The sequence below is a fragment of the Triturus cristatus genome, chromosome 10, assembly GCF_964204655.1.
Source record: "Triturus cristatus chromosome 10, aTriCri1.1, whole genome shotgun sequence".
NCBI lineage: Eukaryota > Metazoa > Chordata > Amphibia > Caudata > Salamandridae > Triturus > Triturus cristatus.
This window is the reverse complement of record NC_140593.1, coordinates 890,636,324-890,662,009: the sequence shown is the minus strand read 5'-3', so window position 1 is coordinate 890,662,009 and position 25,686 is coordinate 890,636,324. Positions and strand designations below refer to the sequence as shown.

At 46.1% G+C, this 25,686-nt stretch overlaps 1 protein-coding gene across 2 annotated transcripts in view; it reads right to left on the bottom strand.

The window, feature by feature from the left end:
- The window catches only part of LOC146796188 (unconventional myosin-Ig-like), a 1,225,789-nt gene extending 1,202,951 nt beyond the window's left edge, over nucleotides 1-22,838 (bottom strand). The window contains exon 1 of one of the 2 annotated variants that reach the window (XM_085628614.1): nucleotides 22,576-22,838. In XM_085628614.1, coding sequence (XP_085484740.1) covers nucleotides 22,576-22,670 — 95 coding nt within the window. In that variant the 5' untranslated portion in view covers nucleotides 22,671-22,838. The remainder of the gene's footprint in view (nucleotides 1-22,575) is intronic. The other variant, XM_085628615.1, reaches the window with a different exon arrangement.
- Nucleotides 22,839-25,686: the final 2,848 nt, after the last annotated feature.

Genomic DNA, 25,686 nt, shown 5'->3' with positions numbered 1-25,686 from the left:
CCGGATCTGTCCCTAGGGTGAGTGTCTGCAAAGTTTAAGCACTTTGTCCATCATCTCCTTCTGTTTGCTTTGATCACCCTGAGTTGACAGGGTATGCCCAGACGTGGGTCCCTTGCTCACTTTGACACTGGACTCAAGCTAGCCTGGCTGATAACGGGTGTTACCCCGAAATCAGTCCTAGGATGCTTATTTCCGGTCCAGGGAAGATCAGGCTTGGCAGTACGGGCTGGACTGTTTCCATGAGGAACAGGGTCAAGACTGATTGGCATATGGCTGGGTCTGAACTGGGATGGCAAAATGAGCTTAAGACTGATGATGGATTCAAACCAGATCTGTGACTGGGTGTGAATGTCTGAAAAGTTTCAGCATTCCATCCATCATCTCCTAGGGTTTGCTTTGTTTGCCCTAAGTTGGCAGGGTATGCCCAGACGTGGGTCCCTTGCTCACTTTGTACCTGGATTCAAGCTAGCCTGGTTGATGAGGGGTTTTACCCCAAAACTGGTCACACAATGCTTGTTTCTGGTTGAGGGAAGACCAGGCTTGGCAGTTTGGGCTGGACTGTTCCCAGGAGGAACAGGGTCAAGACTGATTTGTATATGGCTGGGTCTAACCTGGGTTGGCAAAGTGAGCTAAAGAACAATGATGGATTCAACCCAGATCTGTGACTGGGGGTGAGTGTTTGAAAAGTTTCAGCACTCCATCCATCATCTCCTTGTGTTTGCTTTGTTCGCCTTAAGTTGGCAGGGTATGCGCAGACGTGGGTCCCTTGCTCACTTTGCCACTGGATTCAAGCTAGCCTGGCTGATATGGTGTGTTACCATGAAACCGGTCCCAAGATGCTTGTTTCCACCAGGGAAGACCAGGTTTGTCAGTTCGGGCTGGGCTGTTTCCATGGGGAACTGGGTCAATACGGATTAGCACATGGCTGGGTCTGAACTGGGATGGCGAAGTGAGCTAAAGAATGATGGCAGATTCAACCCAGATCTGTGACTGGGGGTGAGTGTCTGAAAGGTTTCAGTACTCCATTCATCATCTCCTTGTGTTTGCTTTGTTCACCCTAAGTTGGCAGGGTATGCCCAGATGTGGGTCCCTTGTTCACTTTGCAACTCGATTCAAGCTAGCTTGGCTGATGCGGTGAGTTACGCCGAAACTGATCCCAGGATGCTTGTTTCTCGTCCAGGGAAGACCTGGCTTGGCAGTTCAAGCTGGACTGTTCCCACAAGGCACAGGGTCAAGACTGATTTGCATATAGCTGTGTCTGAACTGGGGTGGCAAAGTGAGCTAAAGAACGAGGAGGGATTCAACCCAGATCTGTGACTGGGGGTGAGTGTCTGAAAAGTTTCAGCGCTCCGTCCATCATGTCCTTGTGTTTGCATTGCAGTTGTTGATTACAGCTTCTGCCCAAAGGAGATACTAGATATCCAAGGTGCTTATTAACATCAACCCACTCATCTTCAGAGTCAGCAGTTTCCTCGTTACACGACAGAACATTAACACTATAAGTTCCAAACCCTTCTGATCATGCTCTCTTCTCCTCCAAGAGGTTATTTCTAAAGTATTGGCACCAGTGGCCGCTTCCCTTCAATTAGTAGGAATCCAATTTTTCCCTTATCTTAGCAATTGGTTAGTTTCTGCTCCTTCTGTTTTTTAAAGCAGAGAGCTAAGTGGAGAGTCTGCAAAAATCTGTAAAGCCTATGTTTTTTTGCTGAATTCTTCCAAATCCCATCTCCAGCTGATCCAAGAAACACTTTTCACTGGAATCTTCGTCAATGGCAAAGTGAGTGATGTCTTTCTACTGGAAGCAAGTAGAGTAGCAGTGCAAAATCAACTGAGTCGGTTATTGAAACTACCATTAGCCCAAGCCACGATTTGGCTGAGCATTCAATGTTTGAAGGCGGCCATAACAGTGGTCATTCATGGGCCATAATCACTTGAAGATTCTACTCTATCACATTTTGTCCTATTCATCTCTAGAGGAGCAGAATTATGAGGACGATTCCTTTAACAGATACCACAAAGCTTTCAGTGGCGGTTGAACCCAGAAAGGTTTCAGAGAGGACGTTCTTTAATCTTTCCAGTGCTACTAAATATAACTTCAGTTGCCAGTCAGTGAGGATGAGGAGGAACCATAGAGGGTTTGGAGCTGAGAGGCAGTTAATCACTTTCAGAGATACACCAAACTTCCAGCTGTAGGGAGCTCTCCACAATTTGTAGAACTATTTCAGTGAATCTCTTAACATATATTACGAAGAGCAGTGATGGTCCGAATAGACAACCAAGTGGCCAATGTGTAAATGAATTGAAATGAGGGTACAAACCGTCCAGCCTAGACCCAGTTGCTCTTGGCTGAAATTCATATTTTATCCCCAAAGACAGTGCATCTTCCAGGAAGGGAAAATGTGCGAGTGGACAAGCTCAGTTGCACTCTTCCTACGTCAGTGACTCATCATCCGACCCAGGAGGTTTTTCAAATAATTGCAGCCCCTTCCATGGTTGAACCTTTCTGCCGCTCCACACAATTATTTTCTTCCTCAGTTTTGAACAATAACTGGTGCTCAGAAGCTTACGGGTTGGATGCCCTACCTCTGCCTTGGCTCCGGATCTCCTCTATGTAGTTCCTCCGTCTTTTATTTATTTAAAAACAGCCTCTTTTCTTGGCTTTTGGCTAAAGTAGTGTTCTTGGCTGCAATAACTTCCTTGTTCAACAACCTTTATTTCGGTCAATGTAGACCATAAAAAGTAGATGATACAAATAACTTCCACTAGAAGACTAGAAGAAATGAGAGCTCTGGTTATTACTGATAGCTCCCTCTATTTCTTTCCAGATACGGAAGTATTGAATCAAGGCTTGTTTAACCCGAAAAAAAACATCTAAATTCCCTATTGCTCAGGATATTGTTCTGCCAGTTTCTGAGTCAGAATATAGGGGTGTTATTAACTTGTCCCAAGATGTAAGGAGAGCATTCCCCATCTATTGTGAGAGAACAAAAGATCTCCATTGTTCAGACTCCTTGTGTACTTCTTATGGTGTTGCTAATAAGGGTAAAAAACCTGCCATGGTAACCCTAAGTAAGTGCATTCGTCAAGCCATTTTTCAGACTCATTCGCCTTTAGGAGAGGTCATTCTACTGAGGGACTGGCTACTTACTGGGCAGAAGCAAGTGGAACTTGCATATGTGCAGAGCAGTCTCTTGAGCTAGTCCTCACACATTTGTTTCACATTATCCCTCAGATATTGACAAAATAACAATATTGTTTAAGGTTCTGGAGTGTTAAGAGCTGCATCACAATAGAATGCTGTACCAATTGTCTGTTTCGTGTACGCATTTGGGACTCCTGTATATATTCTGGTGCAATCAGTCAATAAATATTGTGAACAACCTCATGCGACAAGACTGGAACTAGGAAAGTGGCCTAAGCTGTAATGTTTCTATTGTCTACCACTGGCCAGTACCCTGAGTTCCTTCCCCACTGCTTCCTCGTCACTGCTTTGGCAGCTGGGGACCCCAATTATTCCCTTGGTACTTACAGGACGTTTGAGAGAAAAAGGAGGGGTTATAGGAGGAAGGGTGGGCATAATTATAGAAAGGGAATTTATTTTATTTTTTGTGTATTTTATATAGCGCACAGCTACCCCAACGAGGTGTCCTGGCGCTTCTGAGTGAAAGCAGAGTGATAGTCCTGGGGGGGTTAACAAAAGAGAAAAGTTTTTAGTGCCTTATGGAAGGGTAATTCTTCCTGGATCATCCTAATTGCGATCGGGAGTTCGTTCCAGGGAATGAATTCTCTTCTTCCTAATTAGACTTATAGGGATATCTATCTCTGGGAAATGGGTCCTCAGGCAGCAAGGACTGTTAAGAGGAACAAAGACTGTCACTCAGAGTAATAAAACTTACTGGTAAAAATCTAAAAATTCACAAACTAACGAACAATTGTTGTACCAAAGCCCAACAAATGATGGGAACTGTACACTTGCAAAGCAACCTACACACGCTGAACAGTTATTTCCACCTATTCAGTTATCTGAACCAGGAAATCCCCTGTTAAGGTTTCACAATGCAACAACAGGAGGTAGGCGACACCCACCTGCCCAGGATTCGAAACATAGAGCAGCCATCACCCACAGCCCAATACATTTTCTCACTATTAAGTACTAGAAACAGGGACAATCAATGTCCCCTGAAATGACTGTGGCTGACACACACATATTGGACACAGCAAGTATCTCCCTTCTTACATGGACAGCAGTCCTCGCCCGCTTCTGTCGCAGACATGCTCCTCATCTTTGGTGGCTCTAAGCACACCTGCAGCCGGGACACCGTCTGGCTGGAGATTATGAGGTGTAAAAAAGACAGTACAAGGCAGCAGGCCTCTTCCATATATGCACTCAGGATCTGGAACAACATCTTTGTAACCATCAGGACCACCCCAAGGGTACTCCAATTTAGCACACGGCTGAAGACGCGCATCCCAATGAACGCCACATCACAATGCAGTAACACTACACTTCTGCTCCCAGAATCCAGCTGCCTCTCCTATCACTTGTTGACTGTATGCTTGCCTTTAGGTTTGTTTCGCTCTACACAAATAGCGCATGCATACATACATACATACATACTCTCACACAGCAGTGGCCCATGCAGGTAAGTGCGGTGGGGCCGGCTGGGTATGGGATTTCGAGCGATGACGAGGGAAAAATAATTATTTCCCCCGTGGCCGTCTGTCAAAATCCCGCCCCCACTCGGCCCCACTGCTCTTACCTGCACAGGCCGCTGCTGCATTCACAGTTAGAAGCAGTCAAAACAAGGCCCAGTAGCCGGCTAACACTGCTAAACTTGTGCCCTCTCCTTAACATTAGTAATTATCAACAAACTTACTTTTCAGAATTTGCTCAAGAAGCTTGCAGGGCGGGGGCTGGAGTACTTATAACATTAATGGAGTGGAATATGAAAAAGGGTGCTCAGAGTTCTGAATTTGACCTCTGCACTGCAGTGCTTAATTTGAGCCGGTGCTTTCCGGTGGGGATCACCGGCACTAATTTTTTGGGGGACCACCTCTTTCTTTCCCTCTTCAGACATTTCCCGAGGGCAAGAGAGGGAAAACACACACAAAGTGGAAAGACAGAAGAAGAGAAAGAGGGAAAACCATCACAAAGTTAGAAAGAAGGAACTATCAAGAGAGAGATAAAGGGTCTGGGAGTGGCAGTGATTTAAGAAGCCTGGGGTGGATTCAAGACTATGCAGCCCTAGTACTTTGCGCTCTAACATTTAATAGTCCCAGGTACGGGCTGCTGAGTACAGCTTTGGGCACCGGTGCTTATTCTATTACAAATTAAGCACTGGTATTGCCACCTAGCAGGCGTGTCACAGTATATTCCGAACCACCTCTTCTGGGTCACCATACACTATTGCCCTGATTTGACGGCTCTTAGGTTTAAAATGCCCACACGTAGGCAGTCCAGATATTGCTACATTCCTTGCAGTTCTTCCCCCACCACCGAGCTCTCAACTTTTAAAACTTAGGAGTGAGAACTCCTTCATATATCTGAGAAATTGTAGGCAGTGGTCAAACAAACTTTCACATCAAAGAGAAAACAATAAGTTACTTCTTAAAGATATTTAAATCACAAGATACATAACTTAGCATCAACACTTCACTGAAGTGTAGTCGCTTTAAAGTAATCGAGCTGCACTTTATTTTCCTCTAATCAAGTTAAATGGTCAGTCCTAGGGACTGATTCTTGAAGCCTCTTCCTGCCGCGCCCGGGAGCGGCTCTGCCCAGAGAGGAGCTCCGATGAGAGACAAAAGGTCAGATTCCAGCTCTGCTTCCCAAGTGTAACATTGAGCCTGTAATGAGGGAGAGTTCTACCCAAGCTCCAAATTGAGTGAGTTTCACTTGCAATGAGTGAGACTTGAGGTTTCTGTTCCTGCCAAATAAGACCAGAGCCCGGTGCCACCAGAGTGGTTCTGCCCATTGTAATTGTATTGTAATTGCATTTATATAGCGCTTACTACCACTGACGAGGCGGCGAAGCGCTTTTTCAGTGAGTAGCACGCTACTCCGGGGCACATAGAGGATTAGTGTTGAATTAGTATAGTGAAATGTGAAAGTAATTTTAAGTGGTGGATAGGTTACTCAATTATTTGGATTCAGAAGGATAGCAGAAGGATAGAAGAGGAAAAAAAGGTTTGTATTTATATAGCGCTTGTTACCCCTGATGGGGTGTTGAAGCGCTTTTTTTTTTGGTGAGTAGCACGCTACTCCGGAAACCCATAAACGATTATTGGTGAATTAGTATGGTGAAATATGAAAGTAATGTGAGTGGTGGCTATTAGTCAGTTATTTGGAGTGAGAAGGATAGCGGAGGGATAGAAGGGGAAGAAAGTTTTTCATTCATAAAGCACCTGTTACCCTTGATGGGTGTTGAAGCGCTTTTCTGGCGAGAAGCACGCTACTCCGGAACCCATAATGGATTAGTGTTGAAAGTAAGTATGGTGAAATATGAGGTAATTTGAGTGGTGGATATGTTAGTCAGTTATTTGGATAGAGAAGGATAGGCGGCGGGATAGAAGAGGGAAAGAGGTTTGTATTCATATAGTGCTTGCTACCCCTGATGGGGTTTTGAAGCGCTTTTTGGCGAGTAGCACGCTACTCTGGAACCCATAAGGATTAGTGTTGAATTAGTATGGTGAAACATGAAAGTAATTTGAGTGGTGGATATGTTAGTCAGTTATTTGGATTGAGAAGGGTTGGGGAGGGGTAGAAAAGAAAAAAAGGTTTGCATTTATATAGCGCTTTTTACCCTGATGGGGTGTTGAAACGCTTTATTGGCGAGTAGCACGCTACTCTGGAACCCATAAAGGATTAGTGGTGAATTAGTATAGTGGAATATGGAATTTGAGAAGTGAACATGTTAGTCTGTTATTTTGATTGAAAAGGATAGTGGAGTGATAGAAGAGTGAAGTATTTGGATAATTTATTTTTTTGAGGTCATAGCAGTAGGAGGAGGCTTTTGGATGAGTAAAAAGGGGTTTGGAGGGGAAGAGTCAGAGGGTAGAGTTTAGAAGGGTTTGTTTTGGTCCCTGCCTTGACCTGATATTGTTTTCTTTGTGGGTCCCTGCACGTGGTGGTGACTGGAGTAGGAAGGAACCATGGCAGGCTCATCCCTGCCTGTCCCAGTCTATAATACACAGTACAGAGCGGGACAGTACTGGCAGCCGGTGCTACAGTCAGCTCGTTACTACCTCCAATCGGCCAGGTGAGGTCAGTAAGTGAGTACAGAAATACAGGGCTCAGTAGGGACTCAGCTCATTCATAGCATTGTGCTGTTCTGACAAAACCATGTGCGTAAGGAATATTTTGCCCCCTCACTTCTGCGGTTCAAGACCATTTAGTAAGCCGAGGAGGTCTGCTGTCCCTACTGTTTCCGATTTGTAAAATTACACCATGTTTGTAGCAATAGTCAAAGACTTGATTTTATGTAATTGTGAATGACAGGCCCTTTTGTCATTATGCTCCACAACGGATTTCGGCTCAAAAGCGAGAAGGAGGGCATACCCATGTGACTAGTTTCTTAAAGAGTAGGGTTGCAATACCAACAACAAAAATTATTGAGAACCAGGTACTAAGAAAATGTTAGCTAAAGGAGCAGTCCTATGGCAGGAGCACAGACAAGTGGCTGAAACCAACAAGAAGGTTAGGTGTAGTTCCAAGGTAGGCACAGTGGTCAATGATCCTATTTCCAATGAGATTTAGTGCTGATTTAGTTATTGAGGAGCCGATTATGATGTCGGGCGGAAAACCTCTCGACACTCGGATTCTACTATACCGTGTCGGAACCCTCTTGACCGACTTGGCTGGTTTACAATCTGACCAACCGATTACGATGTTCACGGTCGGTTTGTAAACCACACGGTCTTTCCGAATCAGTTCCAACCGGCTCTCGGAGAATTCGTGTGGGTCTGACTCACATCGTACAGCTCTATAGACTGCATTTCCGACCGAGTGATTACAACCTCAGTCTCCAAAAGTCTTTCCAAGTCAGCCTGTCGGACACAAAAAGACTGTCAGAAAGTGACTTTTGGGGCACCTAGCAGGGCCCTTTCATCCTGCGGCCTCCGGTTGGGGGCCGAGGGGATACTGAGGGAACCTCCCTGTAAAACCCTGCACTGTGTGGCAGGCCCCATGGGGTGCCTGCAACAGGGTTCAGAGCTTTCCGCACACCCCATTTCCCCATAGGAGCCTGTGTTGTTGGGAGGAACACGGGCTCCCATAGGAGTCAATGGGAATCCGACCAAACAGTGTTCGATCACATCGTAATCGGTTGGGAGGAACCACAGAACGTGAGTCAGTCAGTCCCGATTCCGAGGTGGTGTTGGGAGGAGGAAACTCTGACCGACATCGTAATGAGGCACTAACTGGCACATGCATCAACAAAGACTTTTGCGATTCCTAAATTGCGATTTTTAAGGAATCGCAATTAAGGAATTGCAAAAGCCTATGCATGTAGGAATCGCTATAAAAATAGCAATTCCTACAAATTCCTTAATTGCGACTCGCAAATTGTGAGTCGCAATTAAGGAATGCCGTCCCAATCATTCCTATGGGCCTCCAGGCCCATAGGAATGAATTGGAGATTGCATGAGCAAATTGCGAGTACCAGTAGGTACTCGCAAATTGCTCATGCAATTTCAAAGGTGCAAGGGCGTCAAAATGACACCCTATTGCACCCCTGAAATTGATCTGTGCACATATGTTGCACACACACATGCTCTAAGGGCATGTGTGTGCGCAACATGAAACTTTGAAAAATGCACAAAAGTGCATTTTTCTAAGTTTTTGCAAATTACCATGAAGTTCAACTTCATGGTAATTTGCTCCCCCTATTAGCAAAATCGCTAATTTTTTAACTTTAATGCATTGCATTTAAGGAATCTCAATTTGGGATTCCTTAAATGCAATCTCAATTTAAAGGATTCGCTATTTAGAGATTCCTTACAATGCGATTTTTGCATTTGGGATGATGCATCCCAAATGTAAAACTACCGGTCGCAAAGGGGCAGATTCTGCTAATCTGCCCGTTGCGAACAGTTTTCTCGTTGATGCATGTGGCCCTAAGTGTTTAAACTGCCCTTAAATTAGATTACAACCGTAGCCATGTTTTCAGCCCTCGTTGAATGGTTAACTATGTACATTTTGAGCTTTGTAGTGTTGAAAACAATGATTCATGAAAGGAAACCTCATGATTCGGAAAAAAGAGGCCCTGGGAAATGCAGGGACAATGAAACCTCAGGCAAATACAGACTAGACTATGTGGACACCTGACTAGAAAATGGCTCTGATGAGTCCTACTGGGCTTTCAGATTGACACACTTGTTGAGGAAGGTCCAGGTTTCCCTGTTGGGGAAGCCCGGGATGTGTCTGACTTGGCCCTAGGCATAAATGATGCACAAGCCTGGCTCATATCTGCTCAATTTTTGGAGCAGCTGCTCCGTGAGAGTGGGGGAGCGTCGCCCCCTTAAAAAAATGCCCCAGAGCCGCTAAAAAATAAAATGGTAATAAAGTTTATTACCATTTTATTTTTAAGCAACCCGTCCTGAACCAAGTGTCAGGATGGGGTGTGGCCAGTGCTGCTCAGAGGCAGGAGTGAGTTGTGCTCTTATGTTTAAAGTGTGCATGTCCCTTTGGCCAGCAGTCTTAAGACGGCCAGCCAGACATGCGCATTGTAAACTTCTCTAACCTACCTGTCATGGACAGTTAGGTTAGTTAAAATGCAGGCCTCCAGTGCTGCAAGAGGCTGTTCCCTCCAATCCTGACCAGTCTCTCATGCTGAGAGATGTGCCAGGATTGGAGAGTGCAGTTTCCTGGTCCAGAGCGTCCAGAATCAAAGACACCCGAGCGAGGAGGATGTTGTGTGGCTAATCTGCTAGGTAAGTGCATTTTTTTATTATCTTCTTGCCACACGTATGTTGCCCTCCCACCACTCTAAATATATGCCAGCCACCACTGCCCAATTTACTTTGAAACAAATGTGGCAACAACCTACTTTAGGTTTATCTCATTTGTTTGTTTTGAGGTTCTGGGAAGGCAAGGAGCTAGTACTTGATTATGTTTTTGTGCAAAATTATTTACACTGCTCTTAATATTGCAATTACACCTCTCTTTATTTACTAATCATTAAATAATAAATTGGACAGCTAGAAAATATGTTTCAGTTTGTTTTTCTTGTACTTCATGTTTTAGGTTTTTGTTTTAAAGAGTAAAAGATACAGTTTTCCCTGATTTTTAAAAGAGATTTTTAATGACCAAGTCCTTGATTATGACTTATGAGTGCTATGTATGTTTACGATCCATGTACAAATACCTGACTGCACAGAGCACATAATTACAAGTTACTGAGTTTACCACACCCGGTAATTACCAGGTGTGAAAAGGTATGCAATCCAGGATAAACTTTGACAGGTCAAACCTGCTGAGATTTAGCGAAAAAAAGGTTCACTACTATTCTACCTGGTGCCTTGATCTCTGGAGTTCATAATCAGGGTGGGGTGCTAGAAGTGGATTGTACAGTTACTAGGTGTCAGGGCTCGCCAGGTCTCTTGGCCTTAAAATGCTGCTAAAAAAGAGGGTGGGGATCAGCAACCTTGAAGCAGTAAGAAGTACATAAAAAGTAGTACTTAAAACGTTCTCAAAGAGTTCAAAGGCCAGAATTATGAGAGGAACAAGGAGGGTCACAGATCCCCTGTTTCACGGTAGACGTGAGATACAGATGTAGCAAACGCAGTGTTCACGCCCTGCCGGCTGCAGCCTCGATCAGGGAGGCTTTTCAGGTCGTTTCTAGACCAGGAAGTGACACATTTCTTGCCTGCTATTGTCTGCATCGATTTTCTGAAGTTGAGTCAAGAGCTGGTCTCCGAAGTGTTGGACTGGTGCTTGCAGGCCCTGCCCCATGAGGTCACAATCCGAGTGTCAACCCTGAAATGAAGGGCCAGGATACACCAGGATCACCGGCCTGGCAGGGAATCGCGAGGCGGTGGGCCGCACTGAGCCACCAATGGGAATATCTATCTGAGGTGCTCCATGCCGAGCACCCCGTTACCACAAGGTGCATGGCCCAGCAGAGGTCAGAGACCAGATCTGGTATCTGGGTCTGAGGGTCCTCGTGTAGGCAGTAAGTGTGTGACGCACACTGGTTCATCACTGAGGGCTACAAAGACGTTGGTGGGAGCCATGGGTGAGTTTGGATTCCTGAGGAGATTTCGTCTGCTAGACAGCGTCATTGCCTAAAGTCTAGACATAGGGAGAATATGATATTTGGATGGACCCGAGGGGGAACGCGAGAATCAGGTTCCCCCCGTCCTCACAAGATGGTATAGTCTCAGCAATACTGATCTAAAACCTTAAGAGGCGTACAGCCCTTGGCAGAGCTATACCACCATCTGGGAGGGATGAGGTGACCCTGCCGAGCACAGACCTGGAAGAAAGAAGAGATGTAACCTCACTACTGAGAACCACCAGGGCGAAAGGGTGAGGAGCTGGCGGCACAGCTGAAAGAAGCGATCGATGGTCTGGAACAAGTCTCTATTAAAACCAACAACTTTCCTCTTTTCTTTCTTTTTAGGCATCAAAAGCAAGCTTGTGTCTCCTTATGCAGAGGCTGTGAACGGTTTCCTGTCAGGCATAAATTAGCTGTGCACCACACTGCACCAGATGTTGCTGGGAGACCTGTCATTTGACAGTTTGATCTAATCTGCCCTGCCCCCCCACAATACATGCGTTATTCTGCATGACAATAATATTGCATCCAATGCATCGACCTAGCCTCTACAGTATAAGGTAAGTATAAATTTGCTATTTTTAACCCCTCCTCAACGTACCTCCAGTGTAAGTGCAGGTAGAAGTAGGCGATGATATCTGATATCGTGACGTACAACCTGAGTTCCCATTGAGGCCATCAAGTGGAGCCGCAGTTTTGGGATTATGTATCCTGGTTTTACAGCACTTTACAGGCCAGCTGTTCATGAATGAGCTGTCTCGTTTGATATTATTGTGATATTACACTGTAAGCTCTCAGTAGAGAGTGGACATGTGTATGTCATGTTATGTATTACACACAAGTACGGCAAAGTTTCATGGCGCTGTAGAGAGATACATAGCAACAGATAAACAAGACACACTAACTGTGTGTTAATTCGCATCTGCAGCTGGGCAGTGTCTAAAACCGAGGCGTGTCCCTTGCCAAGCAGGAGTTCAGGCAGGCTGAGGTGTACCCAGGCTTTAGTCCAGAAGGGGGCACTGGTGGGAAGTGAGAATGCCCCCAGGATCAGAACCTAACCTGCCCACCCTCCCTCTCTGCTCTGATCTCTGTGCACACACCATGGCATCTCCACCATGGCACCTCTAGGCAGATACCTATGGAACGCTAAAGCATTCGCCCCAAAAAGAGGTCCCTTAGTCTAATGGGAGCTCAGCTAGCGCTGCTGAAACTGAATCCAGAGCACAGATCCTTACGTCAAATAGCCATGTTTTAAAAGCTTCCTACATTTGCACACGTCATCTTCATTTTTCGGCTCCCATGAGGTTGGTGCCACAATTTATCAACTCCATCTGGCAGGTCTGAGTTTGGGAATCATGGAATGTTTACTTTAAGCTGATAGAAGTTAGAGAACAATCTTTTATTGGACATATATTTGGGCTAATCTTATTGGTGCATATAGAAGATCACGTGCACAGCACAGAGAACCTTGAAGTTAGTTCTCGTTTGAAGTGGGAGCCAGGACAAAGAGGTGTGTTTGCCAGAGAGGAAGTTAAATGAAGTAACTTAAAGAAACCATGGTAGGAGCATTTTAGAAATGCCCAAGTCTGTTAAAGCTTTTCTCTAGACAACGCTCTAAAATGGCAAAGCAGCGATCAATGTGAGAATAGATACACACATTAGATACTGAAATTGTGTGTGTTTGTGACAGAAAAGGGAATATTCTGCACATGACTTTACATTACAAAGACACATTTTAGATACAGCTGCCACATGAGTATCTGAGAACAGGTCTGACTCAGATAGGATGCCCACGCTTCTTCCTACTGGTGTTGGTTTGGGTGCTTCTTCCACGAAATCTGTCCACAGCTCGCAGTCTTAAATGTTGGGAGAGTTTAGGATTCCATTTTGGACTTGTTCAGCATAAGGTAGTTAGGTCTAACCCCCCAATGGATAGGGTACAGTTCCAAATGGAGCTTTCTGGGCTCACACTCATCACACCCCTGTGCTAGAAAGGAACTGACTGTTACCCACAGACACAAAAAAGGCCATAGAGTGTAGATCGGTGTAGCATCACCAATTCAGTTAAAAACACTCATAAAAAAAAGAATAAAAAAAGAGCTAAATGGGCGATATGAAAGGATAAAACCAACAGAAGAGGATTTTAGTCTACACCCCTGAGTTGGTCATAAGTATGGATTTGGATTCCTTCAACTGCTCATACGCATGGAATTTCATAGCTAAATAATTGTAAATAAATAAGCATTATCTCCCACATTCATGACGCTTCTATTCTATTTAAAGGTGCAATCTAGTGAAAAGATTTTGTTTTATTTTTTACCAGTCCTGTATCACTAACACTCACCAAAAATAAACATTCAAGAATCTTCCTTTGATGATGCCTGCTTGAATAGTGACACATATGTGTACATCCTTCACTGGATGTCGCCTTTAAGCAGCTTCATGTTTGTAGGTACAAGTGAATAAGGGAGATGCAATCATCTGACCACCAGGTCTCTGCGATTGATACCTGCTGCAGAATGTATAATTAAATGAACTCTTAGCCTCAAAGTCTAGGCTGAGCAGAATAGGGAGCTCCTTCCAGGTATGTAGATTACTACGCCCCTCCCACCCTGATAAATATTAATGAAACAGAGATGTGAATACATCAAAATAAACATAAGCCTAAAGAGGTAATACCCATAGATCACCAGACTCGAATCTTACAGAATATAAATCCCGCCAAAGGCGAGTGCCAGATCCCATCCGCATGAAACTTTCACATAGGCGCAGGTCTCCAGACGGCATCCAAAAGGCATAATGCTCCCACCTGTGTGCACCAGCAGCAGCGGTGCGCCACCTATGGCCCGGACTCATTCCAACCCATCTGGTATAGGCTACCATACACCCACTGAGGTCCTTTACAACACAGAAATCCAATTTTCTGGGAAGACAGCCGCCTTCCCTCTCAGAAGAGCATTTGAAGACATGTGACTGCCTGGCACCAATCCTAAACAAGCATTGGCATAGCCAATAGGTCTCGCTTTTGGGACCTTATAAGTATTTAGTTATGCCTCACAATATCCTTGGTGAAACAACAACTGTTGCATGGCTAAACACTGATAATTTCCCAAAGGCGAAACCTATTGGCTATGCCAATCCTTGTTTAAACGTATGCTGATACAATTTTGTACAATCTCACGCATACACACATTCAAATACACATACACTGGTGAATGCTCGCAGACACACAGAAACAATATGTACATGCTCTCAGACATACACATCAGGTGAAACTTACCCGAGGCAGTCCTTCACATGCACTTGTGTGTGAGGTTTTGTTGGTGTTTGGTTGCACCTAGTTCAGGGATGTAGTTGAAGGAGAACAGTGTACAGAATAGGGGCGTTGGGGCAGAATGAAGAGGCAGGACAAAATGGACGGGGTGAAAGTGAAGAGAGGGCAAAGAAGGGAGAATGGATTTAGATGCAGATAGAGAACAGAATAAGGAGGGTGAAAAGAAGGGGAAAAGTAATCCGAATAGGTAGAGGGGAAGAATAAGAGAAAGAGAGAGGTTGGGTGGAGGGGATTCAATAGAAAACCTGGGAGAACAAAGAGGGCAGGGTTAGGGGAGAAGGCAACAATGAAACAGAAGAGGACAGGAAGCGCAACCGAATGGGAGAAGAAATCTCAATAGAGACCTAAGGCAGAATTCGAATTGGGGTCAGAAGCTAAAGAAAGAAATGGCAGAATGAAAGAGAGACAGAATACATACAAGAGAATAAGCCCCCAAAGCAGCCAATACACAGTGCTCCAAGGTAAACTGCTGACCAGCAAGTCCTTCAAAGCCAGAATGACTCGCTGGGCAACATTAGAACCCTAAACAAAGCAGGATACTATGACATCAAGGAATGTCAAGGAAAACCACATACTTAAAGAAAACGTAACCCACAAATACAACATGCTGATACTCCTGAAAAGCCAGGAGGGCTGCCAGTTAGATGTAAACCTAACCTTCACTGTCCTTTGATTCTGAAAAGCCAGCACAGTTGTCTGTCTATCACATGTGCTTACCGGAGCTTCACTGTGCATTAAATATGCCACCATGTGTACACAATTAATTAATGGATTAGTCACAGAACAATGAAACGTAGTGCGCTATGTTATATTAGGGAGGCATTTTATACAGGATGTATTTCATCAGAACATTAATATATAATATAATATGGGCTAAACATCTACTGTTGCATTAGTGTCACAACATATCGGTTGTTCAGGATGTGTGACAAAGCAGTGTTTTAAACAGAATTATAGAAATACAGGTACTCAGAATAGAAAGAAACGATTTGCTCTAAGACGTGCGGGCACTGCCTCATTACATATATTGCAGCAGTGCTGAGAAGTGCAGATACTCTACTATTCAAACTAACGAAGTGCAGGTACTCAGTACCTGCCCATTAAAAGCACGGTGACAAAAGGACATCAACATCAGCTCAGCATCCAGTGAGTCATCTCCCCATGCCTAAAAACATGATTCTGAACTTATGTAATGTAATATAGTGCTCATGTAAAGCGCTTCAATGCCCTTGTGCCGAGTTCGCGCAATATACAACTGTAAATGAAGGACAGCAGTGCACCACTCGAAGTCAGAAGTCAAGAACAGTTCCTCCATGTGTTTCTGGCTCACTCGAGCATGCTTCAGTACTTCCTGCACTTGCCAGTACCTGTCTGGGCCTCTACTCCGTATCCAATGTGACAAACTAAGGAACACCATACTTCGGTCGGCAGGGACCACTGGTCAACAATTTCTCTTGACTGTACGGTATTCAGTACCCTGTATCTGCTCTCTTTATTGCATTTTTAACGGACGGCGTTCGCCCAATAATTAAAGCGGACACAAACGGAGACAGGAACGCGCACACCCAAGGGAACAGAAAAAAACATTGCCTCTAGTTGGAGGGAGTGTTGTGATCTTGCATTGGTTAGAAGAGCTATGTATTGTTGGATTGGCTGGCTGAGTTCTGTCAGCTTTTTATTGACTCCGCGAAGATTGTCCTTGGCTGGTGATTGGCTAAAAATATTTTTTTTATTTCTAAGTGGCTGTGATTCCCCTATAGACGTGTACGTGACTCTAAGATTCACGTAACTTTTTTATTGTTATTTTCGTTGTCTACGTAAGTGGGCGGGTCCTTTAAATACACACATATATCTGTTTTTATGAGACGTTCATGGGTATTGAAGTACCAGTAAAGTTCCAGTGTTCCTGTTGAGTTTGGTAAGCAGCCTTTACTCCAAGCTACTGTTAGAGATTGTGGCCTTACAGCCAGACTTTGGAGATGGAGAACCAGGTTCGAGCTTCGACGTCAGCGCAGCATCTTGTGATTCTGGGCAAATCACTTAATCTCTCCGTGCCTACCAAAAAATGAATGTGCCCGTCTGTAACGCAACTGGTGTTTATGTAAAGTGTTCCAATACCTTCGGGTCGAGTTCGCGCTCTATAAATCTGCAAGAGCCCGTTACAGACTGCTTTAAGCACTCATTTACACATCACCTTGACTTGTTCCTATTTAGACTGCGGAGAAAGGCAGCCGTTTCAAGCCACTAATTAATTAGGCGAGACTGGACTTATTCTGCACCACGCCTTTCTGTACACTCTTTTCTTCTCTCTTCTTGACTTTCGCTAGAAGTTGAAGGCCTGCCTCTTCGAGTAAGCCCCCAAGGGCCGCTAGACACACCTTCTACGGAGCGCATAGATACCCTGACGGGTGATTCGAGCCGAGCGCTAGAAAAACACATATAACATATAAAAACACGGATAGCATATAAGCAGTATACTGTTTAAACCTCACTATGATGTGCTGGTGTTGCAGGGGAGGTAGTGCCAGGTAACGACCCTACTTGCTCTATCGTTGTTGTGTACATGCGCAAGGGAGTCTTTGTTCTGTTGCTTAGAGCTCTCAAGTTTCACAGGTCCAAGCACGACTAACTCGTCCGGTTCAGGTTTTGTTGGTTGCATTTTGAGACTTATAGTCCTGTGCATAGCTATAAAAAGCTACTGTCGTAAGGACCCAGGGTGCTTCATAGTTATTACTGTATGGTAACGTGCATGGTGGGAACCAGACTTGGTGCAGTGGCATGTACTTGCAGCATATAGTTGTGGTTGCAGGCAAAGTAATTTGAAGATAAGATAAGATTGCTAGCAGCAAAGTACAACAAGCATTGGCCGCGCGGCTGTAAAAGTAAGGCATCCGCACGGCCGTGAAAGCAAAAATGATCGCGTTCCCGGGGACGCGCTCTGTGGTAGGGGAGGGGCGGAGCACTGAGCACTGCAAAAGTGAAAGTGATCGTGAGTGTGCGGCCGCTACACGAAAGTGAAAGTGATTACGAGGGTGCCCGCGAGCGATGCGCTTCAGCGATGCCCTTAATGAGGAAAAGATAGGAATGCCAGATGGCGACTGCGCGCATACACTCGCGCATAACCGCAAGCTTGAGGCCAGCAAAAGCCTTTGGTAGCACTTTGAAAACCCACTTACTAAATGTCTCACAGGGCAGCGCATGCGCTGGCTCAGGCGAGACCTAAAAATGACTCTAAAAGACATTATCGCACCTTGGGGCTTCAACTCTATTCTTTTGTCCTCATAACTCACTCAGACCCTTCTCCCCATATATATCGATCCTTTACCACCTCTACCTCATATCGATCCTTTACCACCTCTACCTCATGCACAGCATCGCGCTAACTCTCCCTTCTAATTTGACTTCTACCAATCCTGCCCCTTGAGGCATCTTTTGGCACATCTGCCCCCTCTTGTTTTTACTTCTCTATTATTCTTCTCTAAGGTTCCCTCTCCTACTCCATAATGCTTATCCTTCTCCTAATTAACTTACATTTAACCCTGCCTATGTCTTCCTCTCCCCCTCCCCCTCTTTACTCCCCCCCACTTATCCAGGCAACTTCCCAGGCACTTGTTTTATTCTTTTAGTCCTGATGAGATCCCGATATTCCTACTGGGATTGAAACGTCGTTGACACACACATCTTTAACTCTATACTGATTGTAAATTGTGGAGTATAAGATGTAACTTGTGTGACTTTTTGTTCACCTATATTCACGTATATTGCAAAGTCACTTTTTAAGTCACTAGCCTGTGGTAAGGAAATCGGCTGATTTCCTTTTACCCTGTCATGGTTTTGCTCACTCAACTTTCACATATTAATTGTATGTTCTACCTGTTTGTTTATTAAAACCCCATCTTTAATTTTCCACATTTATAAGTCCAATTTTTGATTCCTTAAATTGTGATATTGCCTTATTTACACTGTATGGGACCATTGTTCTTTAAAGCATACGTTCACCCTTGGTCCCTTCAGACCGATAGGGTCTCCTCGTTTTTTCGTAATAGCCCTCAGCTCCATACCATACATTGAATAGAAGACAAAAAACAGTTGGCATGGAATATCTCTCTTGTGTAAAGTAATGGCTTTTCAACCATAACAGGATTTTAAAACTGATATCTAGGCTCGGGTACTCTCTCATCTCGAAGAAGGCTTGCTTCCAAGAGACACTCCTATCGCCGCCACGGAAGTGCCAACTCCCTGCTGCGGGTCGAGGAATTAAATATCTTTGGAACTGAAATAGAATCCCAAAACAATCCCTAAACCCGTTCCTGCTTGCATCACAATGACACCTTGGTGCCTCATATACAAGGCAGATAGCTCCAGCGCCCCTCAACCCTGGCAAACAAAGATCTCTGTCAAATCTTGGCACTTCTGCAGCAGAATCACCAGGCTCGTGATCAGAAATGGCATTAAGGAGAAAACAAGACACCTGACTTTCGCGTGGTGAACACCCTGGTCTCGATCTCCATCCTGGTCCTGCAGGGTCCTTCCGTTCTCCACTCACAAAAGGATCTAAAGGCCCATCTCTTGAAGCAACACCTCTCTGTTTCCAACCCCTTGCCAGGTTCTGCCTGAAAAGGAATGCCATGCTATCCCTCCTCCCTGTTGGCGCTCAATTCACTAAGCAAGGACTGCCTCATGCAAACGTATCCCACTCCCTTCTGCCTCTGCCTCACCACTAATGGGGCCAACCTCTGCTACGTAATGCCCTTCTCTTTTTTTTTGGGGGGGGGGGGGGGGAGTTTTAAATAGCGTGAACTAGACCCGAAAAATCAGGTATCAGAGCGCTTTACAGTTTCTGTTGTACAGTGTTCGATTGCTTTGTAGCTAGAGCCCCACTTTTTAAATTCACCCTGATACCGACATCACTAGTAAATTAATTAAAATGACTGAAACGAAGAACAGACAGCAGCAGAGCTGCAGTGCTCTAGCTAAACTCACTGTTCAAGAAGTTGTGAAGAAGTTTTCTCCGTTGCCTTTTTATACTTCAGTTCCAAAGGCTCTTGGGGAAGTCACTTAAACCTGCCACTTAAGGATTTAGGTATGCAAGGAGCCTGGGTAGCAAATGTGGGAAAATCCCCATTTAATCAAGCCAGCCGCGGCCCATGCAGGTAAGTGTGGTGGGGCCGAGTGGGGGGGATTTCGACAGACGATGCTGAGGTAAAATTAAATAAATAATACGTTTTCCCTTCGTCATCATCCATCGAAATACCCCCCTACCGGCCCCTCCACCCCACCGCGCTTACTTGCACGGGCCGCGGCTGCTTATATGCTTCTTTGATCCAAATAAAAGACCCCACTGGGACTACTATTACTACCTGGACCCACTTCCGCTCTTGTATGTGTTGTCTCATCCTCTCCCACGGTGCACCTTGTTACACTTCCTCTTCCTCCCAGGACTCTTTGCTTCTCTTAATTTGTACTCAGTCGGCTGGAACTCAGTTCTCATTCTGAAGTGATACCATGTAATAATTCTTATGGGTCATCTGTTCTAGCTGTTTCCCCCACCCCACTTATTATTCACAATCATATCACTCAGGCTGGTCCATGTCAGCACCTATTCCATATATTTTCCATGTGCCAATAATACTCTAGGGTTCATTTCACTTCCAAATGATATTTTATCTAAATAAATGAATGTATACCTTTTTAATTTGATAACCAAGAACCATCAACTTTCTTTAAAATTCAGTAATCTCTTAATTCGAATTTGTTTTACAGTCTTTCATAGTGTCAATCTGGGACACTTCCCATGAACTCCCAGCTGTCAGAAAGCCAGATAGATGCAAGATTACTGCGTTAACAGGCATTACCAGTAAGACAAGAACAGACAGCCATGGGGAAGTGTCATTTGATGTTAGGAAACAATACGGCAAGGTCACAAAGTGCAGAACTGAGAACTGGGATCTTGTTTTAGAGACTTTGTAGCTTCTGTATTGAGCTCCACAAAATACTTTCGTTTTTATGACCTCAGATGTACAGTTGTTTGATATAGCCATTTTTAGTCCTATGGTATTTCTGTATGCATATTGGTATATGTACGTATTGAACTGCAAATGTAATTAACATTTCAGCGCTTTGACGCCTCATCAGAGGTAGTAAGAGCTTTATAAATACTATTACAATTTGTAAGAATCTATCTCAAATCAGACGAAACTGTTTTACAGTTAAGGGGCCAAGTAGAAAAGCAGACATAATTAAAAACACTACACTAATTTAGGGGCATGTCTTATAGCCCCATTAATAAACAGAATAAACAGTTGGTCATTTAATGTTCACATAAAGTACAGCTCGACAGGGTGTGAAATCTCTACCTGCTGGTTCCGTAGTGGGATTGTTGTACTATTTGGTAAGCACTGGTTGTCTTACCTTTTGTGGGTTCTGCTTTTAATCGTGGGGGTCTCAAAGCGCACATTCTGTTAAGGTGGGAAGGAAGCAACAAGACAACTTAGGGGGTTGTGCGCCTGCTGCTGAGTTCAATGGGTAGCATACAAGTTACTGGTTCAGACCCAGGAAGAGACAACACAGCCTTTCATCCTACTGATGTCAATAGAATGAGTAGTATTGAGATGGGTAATGTTTGCGCCTGGCATTAAGAGGCAGGGCCGGCTCTAGGGCGGTGCGACCGGTGCCACCGCACCGGGTGCTGGCTTCCTGGGGGCGCCCTGTTTGAAAGTTTATTATGTTTTTGAAGCACCTGCTGCAGCGTTTCTTTCCCTGACAATTACCAGGCCTCACAAAAATGTCAAGATAACTTGTGTGATTAATTATCTTACTGGAGAGAGAGCAGCGTTTTGTATAGTTGAGGTTTTGACTTATGTGAAGTTAGTGCAGGGGGTTAATATGCCTGCTGCAAAGAACATGCACCAAGTAGATTACAGAGTGCATATAATGTAAACAGATCAGCAGGTTACTGCTTTTAAAAGAGACATACTTTTGTTACCTGCAATTTAGAACTTAAAGTGCTAATATTCAACAGTGAGCTATTTAACTTTCACCATAGAACTGCATACGCACTGCAAAGTATACATTAGAACATTGATTGATGTTGCATAAAGGGCTAATTTGGCTAGAAATCGATTCTTATTATTAAAGAAAACTCCCAACTATGTTGTTTCTTTTTCGACTCTGAGTTTGTGCTTGTCCACACCAAGCACTCTTAAACTATACTGCCTACCAGTATGGATGACATGTGACTCCTACACTTTTAGTCCTTTGGCTTATGTAACATTTCCTATACACTGATTTACACGAGTATGATTGATTGTCTCGGTGTAATGTGCGTGTGATGCAAAGTGCTCTGACACCCTACACTGGTATGAGTGGCGCTATATAACTAATTCAATGCATCTGAGAGAGTGTGGTTATGGTGACTTGGTCACTGTTAAAGGGTGCTCGTGAGAGAATCCGTGGTGGAGGTGGTCATTGGGTAGGGGCGCCAACAAACATTGTCGCACAGGGCGCCATCAGCTCTACTTGTAGTGTGGTCGGTTTCGCATCAGTTTCACATCAGCATTTATCGGTGCAAGGTGGCAAGTCGGGTGATTTATAAAGCACAAGGCGCTAATGTGTGCCAACTGTGCACAAAGCTATTAGCAGTGGTGGTGGCAGGTGGACCTATGTGCAAAGTGGCAAGGATTTGAGAGGTGCCAGATGACGACTCCATGTCCCTAAGGACACAATCCTACAGTTCTGCCCTTTCTTTTCACAGCGCTTTGTTCACTGCCACGGAATTATAGGGCATCTTTTAAGAAACCCCATTTGAGCTAGAAACTATTTTTTTGTGATCAAAAGTGAAAAATATGCAGATGATGGATTATGTGGCAAGAGCAACAGATCCATACTCACGGGGAAACCACCGTGGCCGCAGAACTGCCTCGTTCAAGTGGCCCTGCCTGTAACATGCCTCTCGCAGGCACTTACCTGAGTCTCAAGTTATTCATGAAGTCCTCCATGGTCACTCGGTCGAGCAGCACGAAGTCCGCCTTCCCAAACTCCAGGCTCTCCTGCTCGGCCATACCCGCGACCAGAAGTTGGTGACCAATGATTGAAAACTAAGAGAGCCGAGGACGCTCGAGGGTGCAGACTGGCGAGGGCGGCTTCAGTTTGAGCGCCTTGCAGAAGCCGCAGTGAGCCGGAGCCTGGCTTCCGGAGCGGAGGGCCTGTGTGTAACCATAGGGTGCGTCACCGTGGGCGCTGTCACCGTGTGTGGAAGCAGAAGTGCGCCAGGCTCCTGCGGTTTCGCTGATGAGCTGTCATTGAAACAGAGGACGGCTGCAGAGGGCCACGGCGACCAGGCACAGGGCTGCAGAGGGCCACGTCGACCAGGCACAGGGCTGCAGAGGGCCACGGCGACCACGCACAGGGCTGTAGAGGGCCACGGCGACCAGGCACAGGGCTACAGAGGGCCACGGCGACCGGGCACAGGGCTGCAGAGGGCCACGGCGACCGGGCACAGGGCTGCAGAGGGCCACGGCGACCACGCACAGGGCTGCAGAGGGCCACGGCGACCAGGCACAGGGCTGCAGAGGGCCACGGCGACCAGGCACAGGGCTGCAGAGGGCCACAGTGACCACGCACAGGGCTGCAGAGGGCCACGACGACCAGGCACAGGGCTGCCGAACTGGGCCATGACGACCAGGCACAGGGCTGCTGAGGGCCACGCGACCAGGCACAGGGCTGCTGAGGGCCACGGCTACCAGGCACAGGGCTGCTGAGGGCCACGGCGACCGGGCACAGGGCTGCAGAGGGCCACGGCGACCAGGCACAGGGCTACAGAGGGCCACGGCGACCAGGCACAGGGCTGCAGAGGGCCACGGCGACCAGGCACAGGGCTGCAGAGGGCCACAGTGACCACGCACAGGGCTGCAGAGGGCCACGACGACCAGGCACAGGGCTGCAGAGGGCCACAGTGACCACGCACAGGGCTGCAGAGGGCCACGACGACCAGGCACAGGGCTGCCGAACTGGGCCATGACGACCAGGCACAGGGCTGCTGAGGGCCACGCGACCAGGCACAGGGCTGCTGAGGGCCACGGCTACCAGGCACAGGGCTGCTGAGGGCCACGGCGACCTGGCACAAGGCCACAGCGACCAGGCACGGGGCTGCAGAGGGCCACGGCGACCAGGCACAGGGCTGCAGATGGGCCACGGCGACCAGGCACAGGGCTGCAGAGGGCCACGGCGACTAGGCACAGGGCAACGGCTCAGCGCTGGACGTGACCACGGCCTACCCAAAGGTCTCGGCCTCTGGAAACCCACAAGGGCTGGGGTAGAGTCACTCCAGAAGACACGTATTGAGGACAATGCTCTGCCATCAATTTCTGTGTGTCTAATCTACCACGGTTTATAAGCCTACCTATGCCCATGTCTCTGTTTTCTGACTGATCGACACCGCTGATGGGGCTGGTAGCACTGGACAGAGTCAGTCACATAACAGGCAGGCCAGCTGCCGAACACAGGTTCTGACTTCCCCGCACACATACTGCACCACGCAGACCCATAACGGGAATTGGCCACTGCTACAACATACCATTAACACCTGACACAAAGGCCACAGACCACCCTGAGGGCGGTGACCGAAAACCGTAGAACTGAAACGGACGCCCGGCACCAGGACTCCGCAGCAGTGCCCTTTACACCCGCACGCACCACAGTATAACTTGGACGAGAGTCCAACGTTCACCGGCCTTGCCCCGGACTTACAGAAGCAGGGCGAGGAGGGAGCCAGCCAGCGAACACGTAACCTGTGCAAGTCCGAACAAGCTGACGAGTATCAGAGTAAAATGGAAAGCAGACTGGAGGGACTCTAACTGTCTTTATCTGAATCAAACTATCTTCTACAGTAAAACACACGAACATCTGCATTTTAACAAGGCGCGCTGTCTGCTCCCTTTGTTTCCGCTATTCTTGGAAATCAGGTTCCCACGTTCTTTATCAGCCCCCCTCAGCCCGTGCCGCCATGTTCATCGCGCCACAGACACGACCCTCCCTTAGCTTGCTGCGAGTAGATAACGAGGTGTAAAAATACAGCCTCAGACTCGGAGGACAGTCTGCCTGAAGGCGCAGAACCCGGCAGCGGTCTGCAGAGTCTACAGCTGACAAGGTCAATAGGCCTGGCTGTGTGTTTCTAATTCCTTATGGGCTGAGTAGGACGATGCGTTCTCTGCAGTGAGACTAACGCAGTATACAGTTAAAAGTTCTGACAGTACACATTTTGAACTCTAATATCAACAACCCCTAAACTAAATAGATTATTGCCGGTGCCCCCCCACACGCAACACCTAAACTTTTCTTAACCTGTGTTTCGAAGCCGAACCGGCCACCCACTGGTTCACATCCTTGCCAAGGATCACACCAAGAAGCAGCATGTGCGAGGGACATGAAAATACAATTAGGATGCAGCCTGGTTAACCACTCTCCTTATATGCTGTCATTTGGGATATATTTTGGGCTACTGGAATGATGCAATTCTGCAGGTGCCACATTTTTCGCATAACTTTACATTTGCCGCACATAACCCATCATCTGCTCTATAATTTGCAGATTTTAGGAAAGGGATCAACATTTACTAACAACGCTGTCACCCGTGCATAGACCGGCCCCTGCGCAGGTCACTTTTTTCAGTCGCTGATGACTGGTCTTGGCGCTTAAACTGATACTAATGGCGGGGACTTTTGGGCAGACAGGATTAACGTGCAAAAATAACTAAACACTGAAGTTACAATGCCACAAAATTAGCCACATTACGCCAGCTAATCAGATTTTTTTTTGTCACTTATTTTAGTCTAACCGGTCGCATAATTTGCTCCTCTTCTGCAGCGTAATTCCATTCGCCCTGATTATATTATTATTACGTTTACAAACGATCTTTGCATTCAGAGAGCGAGGAGTCTGACTGTTACCACCATCACTGGAGCCTAGGTCAGGTGCTCCAGTAATCTGAATCCCACGACCATGGGTTATCAATCACACCTGTTGGTGATTGAGTACTATCAATCAATCAATCATAGTATTTGTAAAGCGCACTACATA